Here is a 23,828-nt window from a genome sequence, read left to right on the forward strand (position 1 = left end):
TCATGCGCAGACAATATGTTATGTTCAAAGTTGCGAAATACTTGAACTACTTGCTGACTTCAATGTTAAACGAAGAAAGTGTCTGCAAATTTCTATTTCTCCTCTACTTTCCTTTTTCAATATAAATATACAGTAACCCGTATACTTATTCAGACATTCCTGTACGACAACGAAGGAAACATCCAAGTGAAATGATTCCGTCATAACTTTGGAAGGGTGAACACATGAGAGTATGGATTTAGAATATTCATTCGATTGCAAATCGTGATTTGGAGAGAAATTGTATTTATCTTTGGCTTAAAAGAACTACTATGATTAAACTAACCGGCGAATACACACTTAATTTCATGGTAGACATAAAGAAAATCCAACTTTGGAATAAAATATAAACTCACCAGTTTGTTGAGAGAGACTTTACCTTGTGTTTAGTAAAAATTAGCATGGATTGTTGACATAGCATGTTATCATAGGCAGATGGTTGACGGACTAAATGTGAAATGGGATTCCGATTATATTTCAGCGTCCATTGGGTCGGTATGGAGTTGCATAGCATAGCTGAACCTAATCTGACACTCCCTGTACTGTGTCGCTAGCCTGGGGCAAAAACACACGGGGTCTGCACAATGAGCATGTCGGGCGTCACTCGTGTACAGTTAGCTGTTAATCAGTCAGATACGACGGCCAACAATGTACGTGCGATAGGACATCAGTCGTATACAGTGTCCGGGCCGTCATATTTATATCATATACAGTGTATTGGGCCGTAAGTTATTGACGTCCCGAGACACTATAGGCGGCAGTTTATGCATGTAAGTGTGTACATTAATCTGGTCATCAGCATAATTCAATTAACATGCCGTCGTCCACAGGGGCCGCTAATGGACATACACATTATCACGGGGCGTTCATATAATGCTATCAATCATCGGCACAGATCGATATCAACATAAGATGCCCGCATATCTGACGTAAACGTACTCTGTTTCTGACTCAAACGCCGACAACTATGAGTACGCCGCTTTGCTAATGAGCGTTGTTATTGCCGAATAAGTATTGGTAACGACGGTAAGATGTAGGTATTAAAATCCGTGTCAGCTGATGCTTGTAACGGTGTTGGTACACTTCCCAGTATGAAGAATGAAGGTTATGACGTCATACTTGTGAGTTCAAACTCCTGGCAGTTCCCCGATGTGTAAGGCCTTGGCGATTATTGTCCCGATCCGCGGGAAATCGGTTAATTACTGGCCCTGAATTATTGATAAGGATCAGTAGTAACTTTCGCCTGGCTGACCGTTAGATAATCCTTCCAGGATTGCCGTCTGTCATATACACCTATTACAAAGCGGTCTTGGAGGTATCTGTGAATGAATCCGTCCCCTTTAGGTACCCCGTGATTGTATCCAATCCCAAGGGGTTTATTTACATGGCAAAACAAGTACTCAACATCGATTTACATGTTTACATGTCAACTTACATTTACTTTAATGTTCAAGACAAAATACCACAACGCCGACTGAAAAGGTCGAAATCAGAATATACACGAGTCAACAATGGCAAAATCAAAGGCGGAATCGAATGTTCGGGAACTAAATGACAAAAGCAAAGGTGGAGTCGGGAGTTCCGGAATTATATGACATAAACAAAGGCGGAATCGGTCTGGACCTATATGGCAAAACATAGGCGATCGGGTGTTCCGGTACTATATAATTGTTTCCTGCACCAAAGCACTGTGCATGTTGTAATGTTAACGAAAAAAAGAAACAATTATCAAGGACGATGGCCGTCTGGAAGCTATAACTTCTTAAATGTAGACTGCTTCAAATTTTGTTATTCAGTTATTTTTCTAAAATTTCAATTTTTAGAAAACAATTTGGCGAATAATAAATTTAAATACAAACTTTTTTATCAAACATGTTCATCAGATTGACAACATTCGTTCTGTGATTCCATTTATATGCAACGCTTTGGTAGACATGGACAGCCCAGTGTCTCCTATTGTGGCAAGCTGAGCCCGTAAAAAAATATGTTGATGACATATAAGAGGTTGTCAGAAAAGAACATCAGCAGCATCAAATTTATGTGTGCTGAAGAAATAAATGACAACATTTGGTTTATAGTTAAAAAAAACACACATCAATACCTCAACTTCAAGTTTCACCATCAGAACATTGCTGAATTGGTGTGATTCAATTGGCATAGAACAACAATACCAAGATGCTCAACTATATCTTCAAGAGGGTTGGTCAACAAGTGAAGGAAGAAAGCAAAGCACAGAAAATGACTAGCAGACTTTTGAAGAGTACAATCAAAGGGCAAGTAGACATCCCGTACAAACCGGAATTATTCGAAACCCTCCTGGGGATAGGCCTATATCGCGACAACAAGACTCTCCACAACATCCTTGTACACCTAAGGACAAAGCACCCAAATAGGAAGTCGGGGAATATGTTCATCATATTGGATGCAAGAACTGCGATGCGTCGTAAGTCGGAGAGACCGGGAGAAGATTTGGACTCCGTCTTCGGGACACCAGAAAGACATAGAGGCGCGAGAAGGCAAGAAATTCACAAGATCGGAAAGGAAGATATCAGATTAACAAAGAGAATAAGACAGCATCTTGAGGCAACGCATGAAGGAAATCATCCGGATACACCGCAGCGGGCCGGTTCTAAATTTGGACGAGGGGCAAATAGACTATCGCAAGGGTTGAACACAAAGCATAGCCGAATCGTTAATATACTGGTTGTCAGTGTGCATAGATTATAGTGTAGACTATACAGACATTAGTTTATAATCCCGTATACTAAACATCCTAGTACATATTACAAAACGTCACGCTCAAATCCTAGTACATATTACAAAACGTCACGCTCAAATCCTAGTACATATTACAAAACGTCACGCTCAAATCCTAGTACATATTATAAAACGTTACGCTCAAATCCTACATTGGTCGTGATATACCAAACGTCACGTTTTAATCCTACATTGGTGGTGATATACCAAACGTCACGCTCTAATCCTACATTGGTTGTGATATACCAAACGTCACGCTCTAATCCTACATCAGTTGTGATATACCAAACGTCACGCTCAAATCCTACATTGGTAGTGATATACCAAACGTCAACATCAAATCCTACATTGGCTGTGATATACCAAACGTCACGCTCTAATCCTACATTGGTCGTGATATACCAAACGTCACGCTCAAATCCTACATTGGCTGTGATATACCAAACGTCACGCTCTAATCCTACATTGGTCGTGATATACCAAACGTCACGCCCTAATCCTACATTGGTGGTGATATATAAAACGTCACGCTCTAATCCTACATTGGTGGTGTTATACCAAACGTCACGCTCAAATCCTACATTGGTGGTGATATACCAAACGTCACGCTCAAATCCTACATTGGTCGTGATATACCAAACGTCACGTTTTAATCCTACATTGGTGGTGATATACCAAACGTCACGCTCAAATCCTACATTGGTAGTGATATACCAAACGTCACGCTCAAATCCTACATTGGTCGTGATATACCAAACGTCACGTTTTAATCCTACATTGGTGGTGATATACCAAACGTCACGCCCTAATCCTACATTGGTCGTGATATACCAAACGTCACGTGTTAATCCTACATTGGTGGGGATATACCAAACGTCACGCTCAAATCCTACATTGGTCGTGATATACCAAACGTCACGTTTTAATCCTACATTGGTGGTGATATACCAAACGTCACGCCCTAATCCTACATTGTTGTGATATACCAAACGTCACGCTCAAATCCTACATTGGTCGTGATATACCAAACGTCACGCTCAAATCCTACATTGATTGTGATATACCAATCGTCACGCTCTAATCCTACATTGTTGTGATATACCAAACGTCACGCTCAAATCCTACATTGGTAGTGATATACCAAACGTCACGCTCTAATCCTACATTGGTCGTGATATACCAAACGTCACGCTTTAATCCTACATTGGTGGTGATATACCAAACGTCACGCTCTAATCCTACATTGTTGTGATCTCCAAACGTCACGCTCAAATCCTACATTGTTGTGATATACCAAACGTCACGCTCAAATCCTACATTGTTGTGATATACCAAACGTCACGCTCAATTCCTACATTGTTGTGATATACCAAACGTCACGCTCAAATCCTACATTGATAGTGATATACAAAACGTCACGCTCAAATCCTACATTGGTCGTGATATACCAAACGTCACGCTCAAATCCTACATCAGTTGTGATATACCAAACGCCACGGCAAAATCCAACATTGGTTGTGATATACCAAACGTCACACCCAAATCCTGCATTGGTTGTGATAAACCAAACGTCACGCTCAAATCCTTCATTGGTCTTAATATACCAAACGCCACGGCAAAATGCTACATTGGTCTTAATATACCAAACGTCACGTTCTAATCCTACATTGGTTGTGATATACCAAACGTGACGCTCTAATCCTACATTGGTCTTAATATACCAAACGCCACGGCAAAATCCTGCATTGCTTGTGATATACCAAACGTCACACCCAAATCCTGCATTGGTTGTGATAAACCAAACGTCACGCTCAAATCCTTCATTGGTCTTAATATACCAAACGCCACGGCAAAATCCTACATTGGTCTTAATATACCAAACGTCACGCTCTAATCCTACATTGGTCTTAATATACCAAACGTCACGCCCTAATCCTACATTGGTTGTGATATACCAAACGTCACGCTCAAATCCTACATTGATAGTGATATACAAAACGTCACGTTCTAATCCTACATCAGTTGAAATTTCTGATCGAATTATTTTTTTTACGTTTGACTTAGTCTCCGAGAAGGAATGCAGGTGCTATCAGATTTAAGAAAATGATACCGTTATCACAAAATCGTTAGATTACAGATACATGTAAAATAATAATTCCCATAGGAAACTGTTACATAGAAAACTACATGAAAGAAACCCTCCGGTAATTCTTTTTTTACGGACAAATACATATAACATCCGAAGATTTTAGCAACTTAAATATTGATAAAATTCCCTTACGTCTGTTTCGTTTCACATTTTATCCTACAATTTAAAACTGTACTGTACATTAACTGCGACTGGTCATGAATAATTAATTCTCTTGAAGATTAACAAAACATTTTATACAATTGTCTGTATAACTGATTGTGCCTGGAAGTTGTATTACGCAATGTTTAATCAGGACATTCAGGCTCACATTGTCTAGTCTATACTAGTACTAGCCAGGTGGTGACTGAATGTTGAAATTGATACCTATTGTCTCCGCGTTGATATATTGACACAGAGATGTAAAATTATCTGAATTAATTGATACCCGATAGCTCCTAACGGCATTCCGAAATATCAAACGTCATTGATCAGTTAATATCTCGATATCAATCAAAGTGAATAGGTCTGAACCCAGTTTGATCAGCATCCTAGTTAACTTAATTGTGAAAAGTACAATAAGACTTTTTCTCGGTTCCGGTAATGCTTTCCCGCGTTGTTAAAACCGGAACCCGATAGCCTGATCAATTATTACAGATATAATACATCGGGTATAATATCTACAGTCTAACATTTGCCTCGTAGAGAATTACTAAATCACAAGAGGTAAGCACTGGGTTGATCTAACTACTAATGTGCATGGTATGACTGTTAGAGAGATTTAGCACGAGACAATATCAACTTACTACGTGTTACATTGGAGACGCCCTGTACGGACAAGTCATGGTAGCTGGAGTTATTTCCCATGCGCAAGACCAACCTTATCTTGAGGAGTTGTCTCCCCTACTCCTGGTTGGATGGACTAAGACCACAATTAGCTTCGCTATATGTTTGGATAGACTTAGGACCGAGACCACAATTAGCTTCGCTATATGTTTCATTGTAACATTAAAATTCATAATAAATTCCCAAAATCTCATATGCAACTTTCCATCTCACTTGGCCAAGACCAACATCTGAGAAGCAAAATATAAAAGTTTCAACCCAGCATGTTGGGCATTTTCTGGAGATAGCTGTCAAAATGTGTCACCAACGTGGATTATATACATCCGGGTCAGGGGTAGAGGTCAAATCAGGACTCGTCACACAGGATCCTGGAGCACATAATACATGATCAATATTATTATTTTACATCAAAAAACCTAGATTGACATCTCTACTATAAATCCACATTAAGTTCATCAACAAAAATCAAGTTCAAAGAGGCATTTGATTTGTTTCCCTGAAATACATACATTTTTGAGGGGACTTCATTCGTACTTAATTGTGGTCTCAGTCCACTTATCGCGTAGAAAATCGTTTAACAGTTATTTGTCGGTCCTATGAAAGACTGATTTTTTTCTCCACCTTTCTCTTCTTTCTCCTATTCCTCATAATCATTGAATAACATGGTGAACCTACAATGAATTCTAAGAAAGACTTGTGAAGATACATCTATAACAAATTTCAATATCAAAATCAATTATGGCTTTCTGAAGGTCATTTGATTTCTTGGTCAGTCTCAAACTTTAATGGGCATAACCGAGATAAACCTACACACCAAGCTTTAGAAATAATTTCCCAGTATCACTCAGGATATTGCAATAGCAAATATGTATCGTCAATCTTGAAGATGACCGCCTGTGTCATCCATCTTGATTTTCTTATCAGTCTCAAAATCACAATGAACACAACTAGTGACCTGCAGATGAAATATGAGAGAAATCCGTCGTATGCTTTTCAGGAAATAGCGATACATATTGTCATTGTCAAAATCCAAAATGGCCGACAAGCGGCCATCTTGGATTTTGCTTTCTTCTTCAGTCCAAAAAGTGAAAGGGCACAATTACGAAGCAATAGGAACCTTCAAATGGAACTGGAGAAAGATACATCTTTCTCTCATATCTCGCCATGTTGGATAGAGTTTGCCCATGTAAGATAGCTATGTAAGATAAATCTATCTTACATAGCATTTCACGCGCGCGGATTAATCTGCGTTCAAGGGGGACAACTCTCACAACGTCGTCTGCTTGTGTTCACATCCGACAGTCCTTATCGTCGGTGTCGGTTTTGAAACGTTGGACTTAACTAAAAAAATACATACATTCTTAGATAAATATATATCATATCAGCAGTAAATCAATAGGGCTACACGGTTAAACGATTAGACATTTCATCTGAGCGAACATATAACTCCGTTACTGTAACAAACAGTTAGACTACGCCTAACGTTACAGGCCTGTTGTAACAGTTACAGTACAATACAGACTTGCCTACCCGACAGATTTGTCATTTGTCATTAAAAACATGTAAACACACACAATCACCTGGCAATGACAGGAAGTAAAATAAAAGCCATACATAAAAAAATATAAAAAAGAAAATGTCAAACGTCAGTACTCACAACCTATGAAATGGTTCCGTTTGCGTCAGCAGGGGGCCCTGGAATTTGTTTACTCTACGGTACTGTCAGTAACTGTTAGGCCTACTCAGTAACCTGTGTATTTGGAAGTTGGGAATTGGCTCTTAAATGAACGAACATTCGGTAAAAATGACACCCCTCGATGTTCATATAAAAAATATTTATTTCAATTGTAACTCAGAGTCTATATTTGTGTAGAGTAACCATGAAAACTAACTGCCATCCTAGCCTTTCAATATGATCATCGTTAGCCTATCGACTGACCTACCTTCGTCATTCCATCAAGACAACCGGTTAAACACATATAATCCTATGTCACAGAAAAGATCGAATACTCGTATAGAGTCACTGTTCGCTGGTTCACACACGAAGTTGCCAAAATCACAGTGAATTTAAAATTACCAGCCACGAAACATCGCCGCGTCATGGCGATCGAGATCGACATCACTCTCATTGAACTATGAATGGAATTCCAATGACAGTCGTGACGTCATGCAGTGACGTAGTATTTTATAAAAAAAAAATTGACTTGACATTTAAAAGTACAGTGTGTTCTGTGAAATGATTAAATATGTCGAGGTGCAAATCAAATTATATGTGAAGTTGGGAAACTCATTTCAGCGTTGGCTTTCAGTATTGTTGATAGAACTTCTTTTTCTCGGATGTTGACAATTTGATCACGGCCACGTAAAAGTCGGTCAAGTTACGGTAATTTTTATCGGCGAATTGTTCATTCGTTCATCACTTAACCACAAAATGAATGAAATTTGTGTGCAAACACTGTTTGCTAAAAATAGGGTATGATCTTTCAGAATATCACAAGTATATTTAGTAAAAACGTCAAATAAAGAAATTAAAAAATTGAAGAAAATGGATGGCTGAGGGACACTTTCGCCAGAAATTCGGTAATGATATGAGAGAAAAAGACTCTTTCATTATGTATGTATGTAGGATAGGGATATTCCACCCTCGGGATCACAAAATGTGGTAAAACCCTCGGCAAGCCTCGGGTTTCACCACATTTTGTGACCCCTCGGGTGGAATGTCCCTATCCTACATATACACATATGAAAGAGTCTTATAACTATATCTCAAGAAAGAACGATAACATAAATTGTTTAAGGACTGACGACGAACGACGGACTGACTACGGACCAAGGACGGACTGCGGGCACACCACGGACAGACCAAGGACGGAGCACGGACGGACCACGGGCGGACCACAGGCGGACCACGGACGGACCACGGAGAACTACGGGCGGACCACGGACGGACTACACGCGGACCACGGACGGACTACGGGCGGACCACGGATGCAGGTCATCAACATTGCATATATGCGTGTGAACTGTTTTCTACTATGACATTTTGGGTAGTATGATTTCGCCGCGGTAAGAATACTGTAGTAAGCATTTGAGACAACTTACAAATGATACTGACTAGATAAGAGATTCCAGTATCAATTTCCACAATCTAGTGACTAATTGTTGACTAGCTAACAAAAGCTCCAAATATTAACGAAACCTAAGGACTAACTATGTCTTCGGTCTGTCTCATGGGATCAGATCGAACACGCAATGCTTCGCAGTCCTCAGAACTAACTTAATTCATCACCTATCCAGATTGACAAAATCACGATTAAATCATTAATTATGTAGGTAGTATATCTTTAGACACAACAAATTAACTCTGAAAGTCGCGATACAACAGATGCTGGAGTAACGATACGCTTGTTTGATAGTGATACGTTCATTAACATCATACTACAATGTAAGTTGGCTGGAGGCATCTGAAAGTAAGTTTGTGGCGTTTTATTAATAAACAACCCCGTCGTTTTTGGTTTCTGAACATAAAACTGTGATAACCAAAGTGTTTGTTGATCTATTGTCAAAAATTAATGTGTTGTTTATGTATAATTTACAACACACGAAATATGATAGTAGAAATCAATTGTCAACGAATGTCACACTAGGATAAAAAGAATTTCGGTTTAATTTAAATCAAAACTAAACTGCAAATTATGAAGACACAAAACTTAAATGACCAGGTATCGATTGAAGTGCTATCGGCATCATGAAACCAATGCCTGTCTTTACTTGACACGATTTAGATTACGTAAATGAGCATAATGTAACCTATATATACGTCATTGTGTGAAAACATTTGGCGATGTTGCCATTAACACACCCTTCAATGACGCAATGTGATGCGTAAAATAGCACAGGAAAGTCCTACCACAGCGTCAACACACATACAACGTAGTCAGGTTCCCACAGTAAGAGGTGGTAAGTGTCAGCTGGGAGTGTAGTCAACATACGTGTTTTCAAATGACATCGTGAATTTTTACGTTTTTTCCCTCAATATTTTAAGAAATTTGTTTGTGTGGGGGTTATGGTGATTGATCGGTCAGCATGTATTCGACATATAGGGTAGTTAAGTGTTTACTCTCACTATCTGAGGTGGGGCAACGGAAATCTTACTATTCCCGTGAGAATTATTTTACAGTACACGAGTACTATAAACTTATACACGCATGTTCTTGTGTCGGTGGACACAAACATCCAACTAGTCATTCAACCATGGGATGCACATTCTCAGAAATAAATCTTTAATTAAGGCGATGACAATGTCGTGTCTCGTTTTCCTAAGATACTGGCTACATAAATAACACCGGAAGAGAGGAGGTTTACAGTTTGACCCGATTCTGACCAACATACAACAATTACCGGAAATATGGCAACATCATCGTCCACCAAACACACGCCTGGCCTCCTACACATTATATCACAGCTGTCTTCAAGATGAACGAGTTGTATGGAAGCAGTGATATGCAGTTATTATGTTGGTGCTGAGCTCGTCCGAACGATTCAAATTGTTATCACCTTTATAGAAGATTATTGGTTTATCCTGGAATGCGCTACGAATACTCAAACTTTTGCATTTGCTTCTCTCATTAAAACATGCCAGCATCCATACACGAATGTAAATGTAACAGTTGGTAATTCCTTATTAATTAAGAGTCTGATCAAAATTAAGGTTCAGGAGAGATGTTTCATGCAGATCCAGCACCAAAGCCAGGGGTTTCTACCAGACAACACTAAATCTACGCTGCATAAATACCGTCAATGTCGCTTGTTTTCTACCTGTGATAGTGTTTTCTATGGAGAATAGACACTGCATTGTCTTTTGTTTTTGATACTGTGATTTATGTTAAACATTGGTTGCAGACATAACAATATGCTCTATAATCGCCAACAAATAAATCATATAATCATCATCAATCATGACAACTTCATTTCAAAACAACATATCGACATTGAAACAAAACTGTAATTCTAAATTAAAATCGACAAAACGTGGGCGTTGAAAGGAAGATTTTGAAAAATATAGATATGCATAGAAACCCTGAACAATAAAGGAGAAAAAGACCAGGTGTTCCGATAGAGTGAGCGTCTTTTGCTTCATTAACGACACCCACCATACAAATCTAGGTCACGACGACACCTACCATACAAATCTAGGTCACGACGACAACCACCACACAAATCTAGGTCACGACGACACCCACCATAGAAATATAGGTCACGACGACACCCACCATACAAATATAGGTCACGGCGACACCCACCATACAAATCTAGGTCAAATCCGGGTTAAGGTATATTCTGAATACGATAACTATGGTGGTGGCATTAGAACCAGTAGACACATCATAAACATCGAAGACGTAGAACTTCATGTTCGAGAGGAATTAAACTATTTCAATTTGTGATCATGATGTAGACCTTCACGTGATCTTCGTCAACATTAATGTCTTTTAAACATTGGGTTGTTGATTTCTCCATCACTATTCAACATGAAATCCTTGAATATCAACCACCTGGGACATATGTTTTGGTTTAGAAATGGAACATTTTGGAAGTTTGAATAGCTTTAAGCTGTCTTTACTGGTCACATTGTAGCCATCGAGGCAAGCGGCTAATGTAACAGAGTATGTAGTGTCCTTATATATTCGAGTTATGATATTAAAGCCGGTTCGAAAAAAAGTATAAAAACCAAAGATTAAGTTCCCAACTCGCATGACTTGGAATATAATTATACTTATGTCATATCCAAGTATTCCATACATATTAAGTTTCGAATGTAAGTACAATTTCAGTATAAATAACACCATAGATATCATTTTTTATAACGCTAAAAAAAGAAATGCAGAACATACACGATATATCACATGATATTTCAAAGTATACTACAGTGATAGGATCTACCAACACATCAATAGTTTACCACGGGAACAAACTATGGCTCTCTTGCGGTCGACGCTTTCTCCTCCGGAACACCTGTTCTTAGTATTATGTCTCAATGGTGTCCGCGCTATTTCTGTTTGTATTTTGTCCTTATTTTGGCGATTTTGATTCTGAATTACGACATTGTTTTAATGTCAGTATTCTCATGGTTTCCTTAATATACACCCAATTGTTTTCGACTAATGTATACATTACACTGTCATGCAGGGACACTGATATTAGTTTTCTATTTTTACCACGTACTATGTATTCTTATTTATCTTTGTGTTACCTTTCAAGGTTATCTAGTACAAACCATTAACTTTTTTCTGTTACTATGTGCTTATCTATTCATTGCGTATCTCTTATACTTATGCATTGACGTTCTTTTGAATATTATTCTGAGGTATAGACGTTGAGGCATGCTACTATTTAACATTTTACCTGTGTTGTTTTTGTTTGTTTGTTTGTTGTTGTTGTTGTTGTTGTTTTTGTTTTCATTTCTGTAATATAAATTGTGATCTTCTGGTTTTGTATTCTCACGACTGGGCTTCCATTTCTCTCCTATCCTCAGCCACACTTCCGGAGGAAGTCGACATACATCTTTAAATACACAGCATTACCCCAACATAAACAAACACTCCAGCCTCCGGCTACAACTCGACTGGTTGTGTGGGTAAGTCTCGGTTTATACAAGCCTATATAATACGGACGATAATAACATTTCTTATCATCAATATTATCAATAGCTTTCTATTAATTCCCGTTTACACCACACGTTACGACGCAATATACAAAACAAGGTTCAATGACCACTTTGTAATCCTGACATGATGGAACGCTACATTTTCTGTTATATATTAAAACTCAATAATAAGCATTTAAAAAAATACTAAATCTTACAAGTAATTAAACGTATCATTTCAAAAAGTAGATACTACAAATTATGTTGTCACTGTCATATCACCATTAAGTACAAATTTATTGTGACGTTACAAATCATTTTGATATGTATACAGGTCCTCATATTGCAAAAATCTGATATACATCTCACCGATACAGCTATGAACCGTACACGTTTGTTATAGATAAGCGTCCATAACTTAGCATTGTTAAAAGTTATATAAAATGTGTCTAGGATAAAAGGAGAAACATACCCGGACAGAACCATGGCAGTTGTGCGAATGACTTTGGCTTTGATGGCGATCTTGACCGTGGCACGGATGTCACAAGCCTGTCTCTGCGGACTAAGACACCCACAGGAAAACTTCTGCGTTGCCGATTTCGGTATGTCATTCAAGGGTCACCATGTGTGGGTGTCCAAGGAACTCCATGGGTGGGTGTCCAAGGGTCACCATGTGTGGGTGTCCAAGGGTCACCATGTGTGGGTATCCAAGGAACTCCATGGGTGGGTGTCCAAGGGTCTCCATGGGTGGGTGTCCAAGGGTCACCATGTGTGGGTGTCCAAGGGTCACCATGTGTGGGTGTCCAAGGGTCACCATGTGTGGGTGTCCAAGTGTCGCCATGCGTGGGTGTCCATGGGTCTCCATAGGTAGGTGTCCAAGGGTCTCCATGGGTTGGCGTCCAAGGGTATCCATGGTTGGGTGACCAAGGATCTCCATAAATAGGTGTCCAAGGGTATCCATGGGTGGGTGTCCAAGGGTTTCCATGGGTGGGCGTCCAAGGGTCTCCATGGGTGGGCGTCCAAGGGTATCCATGGGTGGGTGTCCAAGGGTCTCCATGGGTGGGCGTCCAGGGGTATCCATGGTTTGGTGACCAAGGGTATCCATGGTTTGGTGACCAAGGGTCTCCATGGGTGGGTGACCAAGGGACTCCATGGGTGGGTGACCAAGGGACTCCATGGGTGGGTGACCAAGGAACTCCATGGGTGGGTGTCCAAGGGTATCCATGGGTGGGTATCTAAGGGTCTCTATGGATGGATGACCAAGGGACTCCATGGGTGGGTGTCCAAGTGTCTCCATGTGTGGGTGTCCAGGGGTCTCCATGGGTAGGTGTCCAAGGGTCTCCATGGGTGGGTATATAAGGGTCTCTATGGGTGGGTGTCTAAGGGACTCCATGGGTGGGTGTCTAAGGGACTCCATGGTCTTCAATGTAAATTCATGTTTTGTTCATATTTCATCCTCGTTTTATCGATTTTGAGTCAGAATTATGATTTCGTTAACACGTCGGTATTATTGCCGAAAAGGTATATAATGTTCTCTCATTTAAGAATTAAAGTGTCTTTCTCGCGCTTTGAAAAAAAGGGGGGCAACGTCCAATAAAACATCAGTACTTAGAATGTGATATACATGTAAGAGACAAACTCCGATATTATACTGAGAATTGCCATTTGATAAAACCGTCAGAAAACGTCCTACAGCCGATATATGTCTCATAACTGTCAATTATTTGTTGGTTTGATGTTATAACTTAAACATGAACTTACTTCATTAACAGTGTTGAGCGTGAATGTCATTGAAATGGAGGAAATATACGGAAATTCACTTCCTCGCCATCAATTTCCCTTGGAGGTCAAGTACACCGTCGATATCAGCTTTGTGTTCAAGGTCAGTTCGTCACAAAGATCTCTAAAATAACGCTAATATAGTATACATGGTTAATGTAGATCATTATACTCCTGTGTAAGGGTAGACGTTGGGATCAGATCTGTAGTATGTGTAGGTAATGTAGATCATTATACTCCTGTGTAAGGGTAGACGTTGGGATCAGATCTGTAGTATGTGTAGGTAATGTAGATCATTATACTCCTGTGTAAGGGTAGACGTTGGGATCAGATCTGTAGTATGTGTAGGTAATGTAGATCATTATACTCCTGTGTAAGGGTAGACGTTGGGATCAGATCTGTAGTATGTGTAGGTAATGTAGATCATTATACTCCTGTGTAAGGGTAGACGTTGTGATCAGATCTGTAGTATGTGTAGGTAATGTAGATCATTATACTCCTGTGTAAGGGTAGACGTTGGGATCAGATCTGTAGTATGTGTAAGTAATGTAGATCATTATACTCCTGTGTAAGGGTAGACGTTGGGACCAGATCTGTAGTATGTGTAGGTAATGTAGATCATTATACTCCTGTGTAAGGGTAGATGTTGGGATCAGATCTGTAGTATGTGTAGGTAATGTAGATCATTATACTCCTGTGTAAGGGTAGACGTTGGGACCAGATCTGTAGTATGTGTAGGTAATGTAGATCATTATACTCCTGTGTAAGGGTAGACGTTGTGATCAGATCTGTAGTATGTGTAGGTAATGTAGATCATTATACTCCTGTGTAAGGGTAGACGTTGGGATCAGATCTGTAGTATGTGTAGGTAATGTAGATCATTATACTCCTGTGTAAGGGTAGACGTTGGGATCAGATCTGTAGTATGTGTAGGTAATGTAGATCATTATACTCCTGTGTAAGGGTAGACGTTGGGATCAGATCTGTAGTATGTGTAGGTAATGTAGATCATTATACTCCTGTGTAAGGGTAGACGTTGGGATCAGATCTGTAGTATGTGTAGGTAATGTAGATCATTATACTCCTGTGTAAGGGTAGACGTTGGGATCAGATCTGTAGTATGTGTAGGTAATGTAGATCATTATACTCCTGTGTAAGGGTAGACGTTGTGATCAGATCTGTAGTATGTGTAGGTAATGTAGATCATTATACTCCTGTGTAAGGGTAGACGTTGTGATCAGATCTGTAGTATGTGTAGGTAATGTAGATCATTATACTCCTGTGTAAGGGTAGACGTTGGGATCAGATCTGTAGTATGTGTAGGTAATGTAGATCATTACACTCCTGTGTAAGGGTAGACGTTGTGATCAGATCTGTAGTATGTGTAGGTAATGTAGATCATTATACTTCCTGTGTAAGGGTAGACGTTGGGATCAGATCTGTAGTATGTGTAGGTAATGTAGATCATTATACTCCTGTGTAAGGGTAGACGTTGTGATCAGATCTGTAGTATGTGTAGGTAATGTAGATCATTATACTCCTGTGTAAGGGTAGACGTTGGGATCAGATCTGTAGTATGTGTAGGTAATGTAGATCATTATACTCCTGTGTAAGGGTAGACGTTGGGATCAGATCTGTAGTATGTGTAGGTAATGTAGATCATTATACTCCTGTGTAAGGGTAGACGTTGGGATCAGATCTGTAGTATGTGTAGGTAATGTAGATCATTATACTCCTGTGTAAGGGTAGACGTTGGGACCAGATCTGTAGTATGTGTAGGTAATGTAGATCATTATACTCCTGTGTAAGGGTAGACGTTGTGATCAGATCTGTAGTATGTGTAGGTAATGTAGATCATTATACTCCTGTGTAAGGGTAGACGTTGGGATCAGATCTTGTAGTATGTGTAGTAATGTAGATCATTACTCCTGTGTAAGGTAGACGTTGGATCAGATCTGTAGTATTGTAGGTAATGTAGATCATTATACTCCTGTGTAAGGGTAGACGTTGGGACCAGATCTGTAGTATGTGTAGGTAATGTAGATCATTATACTCCTGTGTAAGGGTAGACGTTGGGATCAGATCTGTAGTATGTGTAGGTAATGTAGATCATTACACTCCTGTGTAAGGGTAGACGTTGGGACCAGATCTGTAGTATGTGTAGGTAATGTAGATCATTATACTCCTGTGTAAGGGTAGACGTTGTGATCAGATCTGTAGTATGTGTAGGTAATGTAGATCATTATACTCCTGTGTAAGGGTAGACGTTGTGATCAGATCTGTAGTATGTGTAGGTAATGTAGATCATTATACTCCTGTGTAAGGGTAGACGTTGGGATCAAGATCTGTAGTATGTGTAGGTAATGTAGATCATTATACTCCTGTGTAAGGGTAGACGTTGGGATCAGATCTGTAGTATGTGTAGGTAATGTAGATCATTATACTCCTGTGTAAGGGTAGACGTTGGGATCAGATCTGTAGTATGTGTAGGTAATGTAGATCATTATACTCCTGTGTAAGGGTAGACGTTGGGATCAGATCTGTAGTATGTGTAGGTAATGTAGATCATTATACTCCTGTGTAAGGGTAGACGTTGTGATCAGATCTGTAGTATGTGTAGGTAATGTAGATCATTATACTCCTGTGTAAGGGTAGACGTTGTGATCAGATCTGTAGTATGTGTAGGTAATGTAGATCATTATACTCCTGTGTAAGGGTAGACGTTGGGATCAGATCTGTAGTATGTGTAGGTAATGTAGATCATTATACTCCTGTGTAAGGGTAGACGTTGTGATCAGATCTGTAGTATGTGTAGGTAATGTAGATCATTATACTTCTGTGTAAGGGTAGACGTTGGGATCAGATCTGTAGTATGTGTAGGTAATGTAGATCATTATACTCCTGTGTAAGGGTAGACGTTGTGATCAGATCTGTAGTATGTGTAGGTAATGTAGATCATTATACTCCTGTGTAAGGGTAGACGTTGGGATCAGATCTGTAGTATGTGTAGGTAATGTAGATCATTATACTCCTGTGTAAGGGTAGACGTTGGGATCAGATCTGTAGTATGTGTAGGTAATGTAGATCATTATACTCCTGTGTAAGGGTAGACGTTGGGATCAGATCTGTAGTATGTGTAGGTAATGTAGATCATTATACTCCTGTGTAAGGGTAGACGTTGTGATCAGATCTGTAGTATGTGTAGGTAATGTAGATCATTATACTCCTGTGTAAGGGTAGACGTTGTGATCAGATCTGTAGTATGTGTAGGTAATGTAGATCATTATACTCCTGTGTAAGGGTAGACGTTGTGATCAGATCTGTAGTATGTGTAGGTAATGTAGATCATTATACTCCTGTGTAAGGGTAGACGTTGGGATCAGATCTGTAGTATGTGTAGGTAATGTAGATCATTATACTCCTGTGTAAGGGTAGACGTTGGGATCAGATCTGTAGTATGTGTAGGTAATGTAGATCATCATACTCCTGTGTAAGGGTAGACGTTGGGATCAGATCTGTAGTATGTGTAGGTAATGTAGATCATTATACTCCTGTGTAAGGGTAGACGTTGTGATCAGATCTGTAGTATGTGTAGGTAATGTAGATCATTATACTCCTGTGTAAGGGTAGACGTTGTGATCAGATCTGTAGTATGTGTAGGTAATGTAGATCATTATACTCCTGTGTAAGGGTAGACGTTGTGATCAGATCTGTAGTATGTGTAGGTAATGTAGATCATCATACTCCTGTGTAAGGGTAGACGTTGGGATCAGATCTGTAGTATGTGTAGGTAATGTAGATCATTACACTCCTGTGTAAGGGTAGACGTTGTGATCAGATCTGTAGATCATTATACTCCTGTGTAAGGGTAGACGTTGGGATCAGATCTGTAGTATGTGTAGGTATGTAGATCATTATACTCCTGTGTAAGGGTAGACGTTGGGATCAGATCTGTAGTATGTGTAGGTAATGTAGATCATTATACTCCTGTGTAAGGGTAGACGTTGGGATCAGATCTGTAGTATGTGTAGGTAATGTAGATCATTATACTCCTGTGTAAGGGTAGACGTTGGGATCAGATCTGTAGTATGTGTAGGTAATGTAGATCATTATACTCCTGTGTAAGGGTAGACGTTGGGATCAGATCTGTAGTATGTGTAGGTAATGTAGATCATTATACTCCTGTGTAAGGGTAGACGTTGGGATCAGATCTGTAGTATGTGTAGGTAATGTAGATCATTATACTCCTGTGTAAGGGTAGACGTTGGGATCAGATCTGTAGTATGTGTAGGTAATGTAGATCATTATACTCCTGTGTAAGGGTAGACGTTGGGATCAGATCTGTAGTATGTGTAGGTAATGTAGATCATTATACTCCTGTGTAAGGGTAGACGTTGGGATCAGATCTGTAGTATGTGTAGGTAATGTAGATCATTATACTCCTGTGTAAGGGTAGACGTTGGGATCAGATCTGTAGTATGTGTAGGTAATGTAGATCATTATACTCCTGTGTAAGGGTAGACGTTGGGACCAGATCTGTAGTATGTGTAGGTAATGTAGATCATTATACTTCTGTGTAAGGGTAGACGTTGGGATCAGAATTATAGTATACATGGATAATGTAGATAAGTATACTCCTGTGAACGGACAGGAGTTGGTATCAGACTTGAAGCAACGTTGAATAGTTATTAACATGCTTGGCATATACTACCAAACAAACAAACCACAAAGGATGAAGTCCGACATATTAAGTAACCAGAGGCCTCATGAGAAGATGCATACTCTTTCGGACATATTCCCTTTGTATTCTACAATGACCTCCATGCCAATCTGTATATTATTTTTCATACCGGATTATGTCCTTGTTTTGTCGATTCAGCATTTTTGTATGCCATGCTTTTTATGTACTCTATCAAGAATAAAAACATTGACTTGGTTTGTATTTTAAGTGGTCTGATGAGTCCAATATATCTGACCAAATCTACCTGTTTACTGGAGGATCAGAAGCGTCCTTGCAGACAGGACCTGGAGGTTGGCAACTCGTATGTCGTAATGGGTAAGAAATTCTGTATTATATATTATTGAAATACCAATATTGATACAAACCACCATGTACATATTGTATAGAGATAAGTATGTATGCGCTGAATTCGTATATTCACTCACCAGCTACTGTCCAATCAAAAGTCTGTGCTACCATCAACAGTTGTCAAGTTAGAAGATATACCAACACTAAGGAATGATACAACAGACATGGAAGGCACCATGTATAACCAATAGAGCCAAACAGGAAGTAAACTACATCGTACCTCTGGTTCGTCCTTCTAGGACTCCTCAGTGACTGGAGACGACTAAAAACTCTAAATAGGTCTAAACAACCATTGATTGTCAAATTAGAAAACATCCAGGTATAAACTTAGATCATAATAAGATGCCCTTTTTTCTGTGTGAACATATCTTTAGTTCATTTTCTCATATTTCATGGGTTTTAAGCTCAGTATTCCAAAAGTCAGCTACAAACCTTAGTATTTTATGAAATAGATTATCTGATTATATATATACTCTTCATTCAAGTTATTGTTAAATATACAGACTTGCCTACATTTAGGTTATCGATTCAGAAGCAGTGGTAATTATGAATACATGTCAGTTTGGTATCTCCTTTGTCTATATAGGATATGTGTATGACGGCAAGATGTACTTCGGCCAGTGTGACTGGACAACAAGAAATGAGGACCTCACTGAACATATGATTAGGGGATTACGGTTCAAGTACCGTAGGGGATGTAACTGCAAGGTAAGTCGTCCATTACTGATGTCTAGAATAGTAGACTTACAGCAGGATCTATATCTCCTAGCAAGGTCAGTCATCCGTAACTGATGTCTGGAATAGTAGACTACAGACAGATCTATATCGCCTAGCAAGATCAGTCGTCCGTAACTGATGTCTGGAATAGTAAACTACAGACAGATCTATATCGCCTATTCTACCATGTTTGCTATGCAACGCCAGTTTTGATTGGTTTAAAACCATGTATTATTTTCCAATAATACACGCTCGTGCCAATAATGCACGCTCGTGAGTCACGGCTGTTACAATTTTATATAACTAAAATTCACCCGTTTCATAAAAGGTTACTATAGCCGAGTGGGCTAATGGGTTAGTCTTTCAGTACATTTTTATCACGACGCGAGTTCGAATCCTATGGAGGCCCCCTATTTTTTTTTTTTTTTTTTTTTTTAATTTTCAAAATCAATGCCATATGATAGATGCTTTAGATCGTAGTACTGTATTGCCTGTATATTTCATCAACAAATAATGCAATACTCAAGAAATAAATTACAAGGTTTTCTCGGGGTTTCTTTGCTGTTATTCTATTAGAAAGAGGTCGATCTCAGAACTAAACAGTACATGGTAGAATAGAAATAATCAACTTTGACTCGTGTATTGTTGCAGGATATACAACTCGGACTCGGATATTTTGCAATCTTAATTAATAACTCAGGCCTGCGGCCTTCGATATTAATTTAATTGCAAAATATCCGAGTCCTCGTTGTATATCCTGCAACAATACACGAATCATCGTTAATTATTTCTTAAGCAAGATCAGTCGTCCGTAACTGATGTCTGGAATAGTAGACTACAGACAGATCTATATCGCCTAGCAAGGTCAGTCATCCGTAACTGATGTCTGGAATAGTAGACTACAGACAGATCTATATCGCCTAGCAAGGTCAGTCATCCGTAACTGATGTCTGGGATAGTAGACTACAGACATATCTATATCGCCTAGCAAGATCAGTCGTCCGTAACTGATGTCTGGGATAGTAGACTACAGACAGATCTATATCTCCTAGCAAGGTCAGTCGTCCGTAACTGATGTCTGGGATAGTAGACTACAGACAGATATATATCTCCAATCAAAGCACAAATGTAAATGGTCCGCTACTGATGACTGGGAATAGTGGGCATGAATGGGATATATTCATATCCTATCAAGGTAAGTTGTCTATAACTTATGCCATGGGAATGATAGTCTGAATCAGGATCTATTTCTCTTCGTAATGTAACTAGTCCATTATTGAATGTCTGGGAAGTATAAGGCTAGGACAAGATCTCCTGGCAAGTCTTCAACATGATCTGTATCTCCTGGCAAGGTAAGTCGTCTACAACTGATGTCTGGGAATAGTGGTCTTCAACAGGATCTGTATCTCCTGGCTAGGTAATACTAGTCTTCAATATGATCTGTATCTCCTAACAAGGTACATTTTTTTTGTAAGTCGTCTACAACTGATGTCTGGAATAGAAGGCAACATATCATGTAACTTATACTACAAAAGCATGACTTCAACTTTTAACTTTTCTCTTCCCCACAATCAACTATGACAAACGTCGTGTATTATTTTACTATCATTTCTCCATCCTAATACCTCCCACGAAAATTCGAAACTTTTGGTCCGAGGTTGAGCGTTCACTGCTGTGAGGAAGGTATTGTGTTCTGTCACAGACATATACACATACACTCTCCCTCACACACAACCTTACACGCGTACACACACCATCAAGAACGCACACACATACATCATCACCATCACACACATACATCATCACCCTCACACACACACGCACACCTTCACACACATCATAAGAATGCAACTCGTACAGAGGGTAGGTTGTTAAATTTGAAAAAAAAAATCAAATCACCTCGTTAATCAATACCAGCCGTAGTACCCTATTGATATTGACTTCAAATGATCGGCCACTTATATTCCAGATACAAACTTGCTATGGTGACCAACACTGTGATTCCCTCGGTAACCAAAACAACACGTGCCTGTGGATGTCCAGTAACGAATGCGACCGACAATTCGGATTCTGTACAGAAAGACCGGACATAGGATGCGCATGGCGACGCAACGGGATGCGAAGGAACTGCTTACGTGGATTAACTAACGCATGATATGACATACTGGATATAGAAGATGTATGGAAATCACTTGAATAGCGTAAAATAAAGTATTGCATTCCAATTACAGGCCGTAATCGTTTGTACATATCCAACATCTACGGATAAAAAAACTAACACACACCCTCTCACATACCCTCACATACACACACCCTCACATACACACACCCTCACATACCCACCCTCTTTCCCCTCCAACACTCTCTCACATACCCTCATACACACACACACACACACACACCCACAAACACACACACACACACACCTACACACACACACTCACACACACACACACACTCCATCCCCCTCCCATACACCCTCTCACATACCATCACACACACAGCCTCACATCCCCCCCCCCCCCCCCCCCCCCCCCCCCCCTCACACACCCTCTCAAATACCCATACATACACGAACACACACACACAAACGAATCATACCCTAACACACGAATCCTATCACATAAATCACATGGGACGAGGGGGAAATTACCATTTACATTTGAAATTAAACGTTGAAAATTTCATCTTATTGTTTTTGAACATCCGTGATTACATTTCTTTTGTTTTGTTGTCATGTCTCTCAAGAATTGTTGGTTTTGTTTCGAAAGAATAAACTTCTTAAACCCTTAGTTAAGGACATGTGTAATGATCGTGCCGTGTCTTTGTTGTAAAACGGTTTCCATTGGCGGACTGTTGATAATTGATATCTCTCTGACGTAAACACTGTGATTGTATATCAAATTATCATACCTAGCAGTCGACGGAAGGAACTAAAATTAGTCAAAAGAAATATTTCTAAAAGAGAAGGTACAATGAACCCTTACTTCGATACATTTCGTCATTTTAAATATCGTATTTCTAAAGAGCGCCTATTACATTTGTATGTTCTGAATCGTATCACTATGGAAATGAATTAAAACGACGTCGTCCACACAGAGACACGGTAAACCTCGGGGACTTGAGTCCACCAGCAGTGTTAACAAAATGCTGTCAATGATTTGCAAACAAAACAAAAAAAGGCACACATAAAAATGAAACATGACAAATACGTTCATTGTAGATAGAAAGGTGTGTACAATTTCGGTACGGGAGGTATCATAGCCAAAATTCAACGGATTTCATCATTTTCAATGTTGGATTTCTAGCTCATGTCACCAGAAAAAAATACTGAGCAATTTAAATACTTAGCTATGTGGTTTGTTAGAAGACGAGGTTTGTAGCCTACTGACCTTTGAGTAGTGTTCAGTCAGTGACCTGTAGAAATATCTCTAAACGTAGAGATAACCTTGATGAAAACAGATCACAACACAAATTGGGAAGTGGTTTATTTAACAACATAAGATGTAAGATTGTATTTATTGCCGATATGAATGCAATCTGGGTGACGAATAGCAATCAATATAACCCATGCCTTGCCGTGAAGATGATCAACATAGCGCCAAAATGACGTCATATTAACGAAACTGTTTTCAATCATTATTCTCGCTGCGTTTGATTCATCCGCAGTCCATAGCGAAGCATTTCCCTGATGTTGATCAAATTGACGTAACAATCACGTCATATGATCTTGACTGCATCTATACGCTCATTAATCCAACCCAGATTAACACTGAGGCAATGAGAGACTGGGATGCCAAATGAAAATATATAATGTTAGGGCGAAA

The 23,828-nt window shown here is 39.4% G+C and overlaps 1 protein-coding gene across 2 annotated transcripts; it reads left to right on the plus strand.

The window, feature by feature from the left end:
* The first annotated feature begins 9,669 nt into the window (after positions 1-9,669).
* LOC117331683 (metalloproteinase inhibitor 3-like) lies at positions 9,670-22,266 on the plus strand. Of its 2 annotated transcripts, none has more exons than XM_033890517.1 (7): positions 9,670-9,730; positions 12,306-12,407; positions 12,870-13,018; positions 14,189-14,298; positions 19,145-19,251; positions 19,871-19,992; positions 21,971-22,266. In XM_033890517.1, exons 4-7 carry the CDS (start codon positions 14,201-14,203, stop codon positions 22,154-22,156), a joined length of 513 nt encoding a protein of 170 aa, XP_033746408.1. In that variant the 5' UTR covers positions 9,670-9,730; positions 12,306-12,407; positions 12,870-13,018; positions 14,189-14,200; the 3' UTR covers positions 22,157-22,266. The 2 variants fall into 2 exon arrangements, with proteins under 2 accessions (XP_033746408.1, XP_033746407.1); XM_033890516.1 differs by lacking the exon at positions 9,670-9,730 and adding an exon at positions 10,143-10,290 and having other exon boundaries at positions 21,971-22,229.
* The last annotated feature ends 1,562 nt before the right edge of the window (positions 22,267-23,828 follow it).

Source organism: Pecten maximus, chromosome 7, assembly GCF_902652985.1.
Source record: "Pecten maximus chromosome 7, xPecMax1.1, whole genome shotgun sequence".
NCBI lineage: Eukaryota > Metazoa > Mollusca > Bivalvia > Pectinida > Pectinidae > Pecten > Pecten maximus.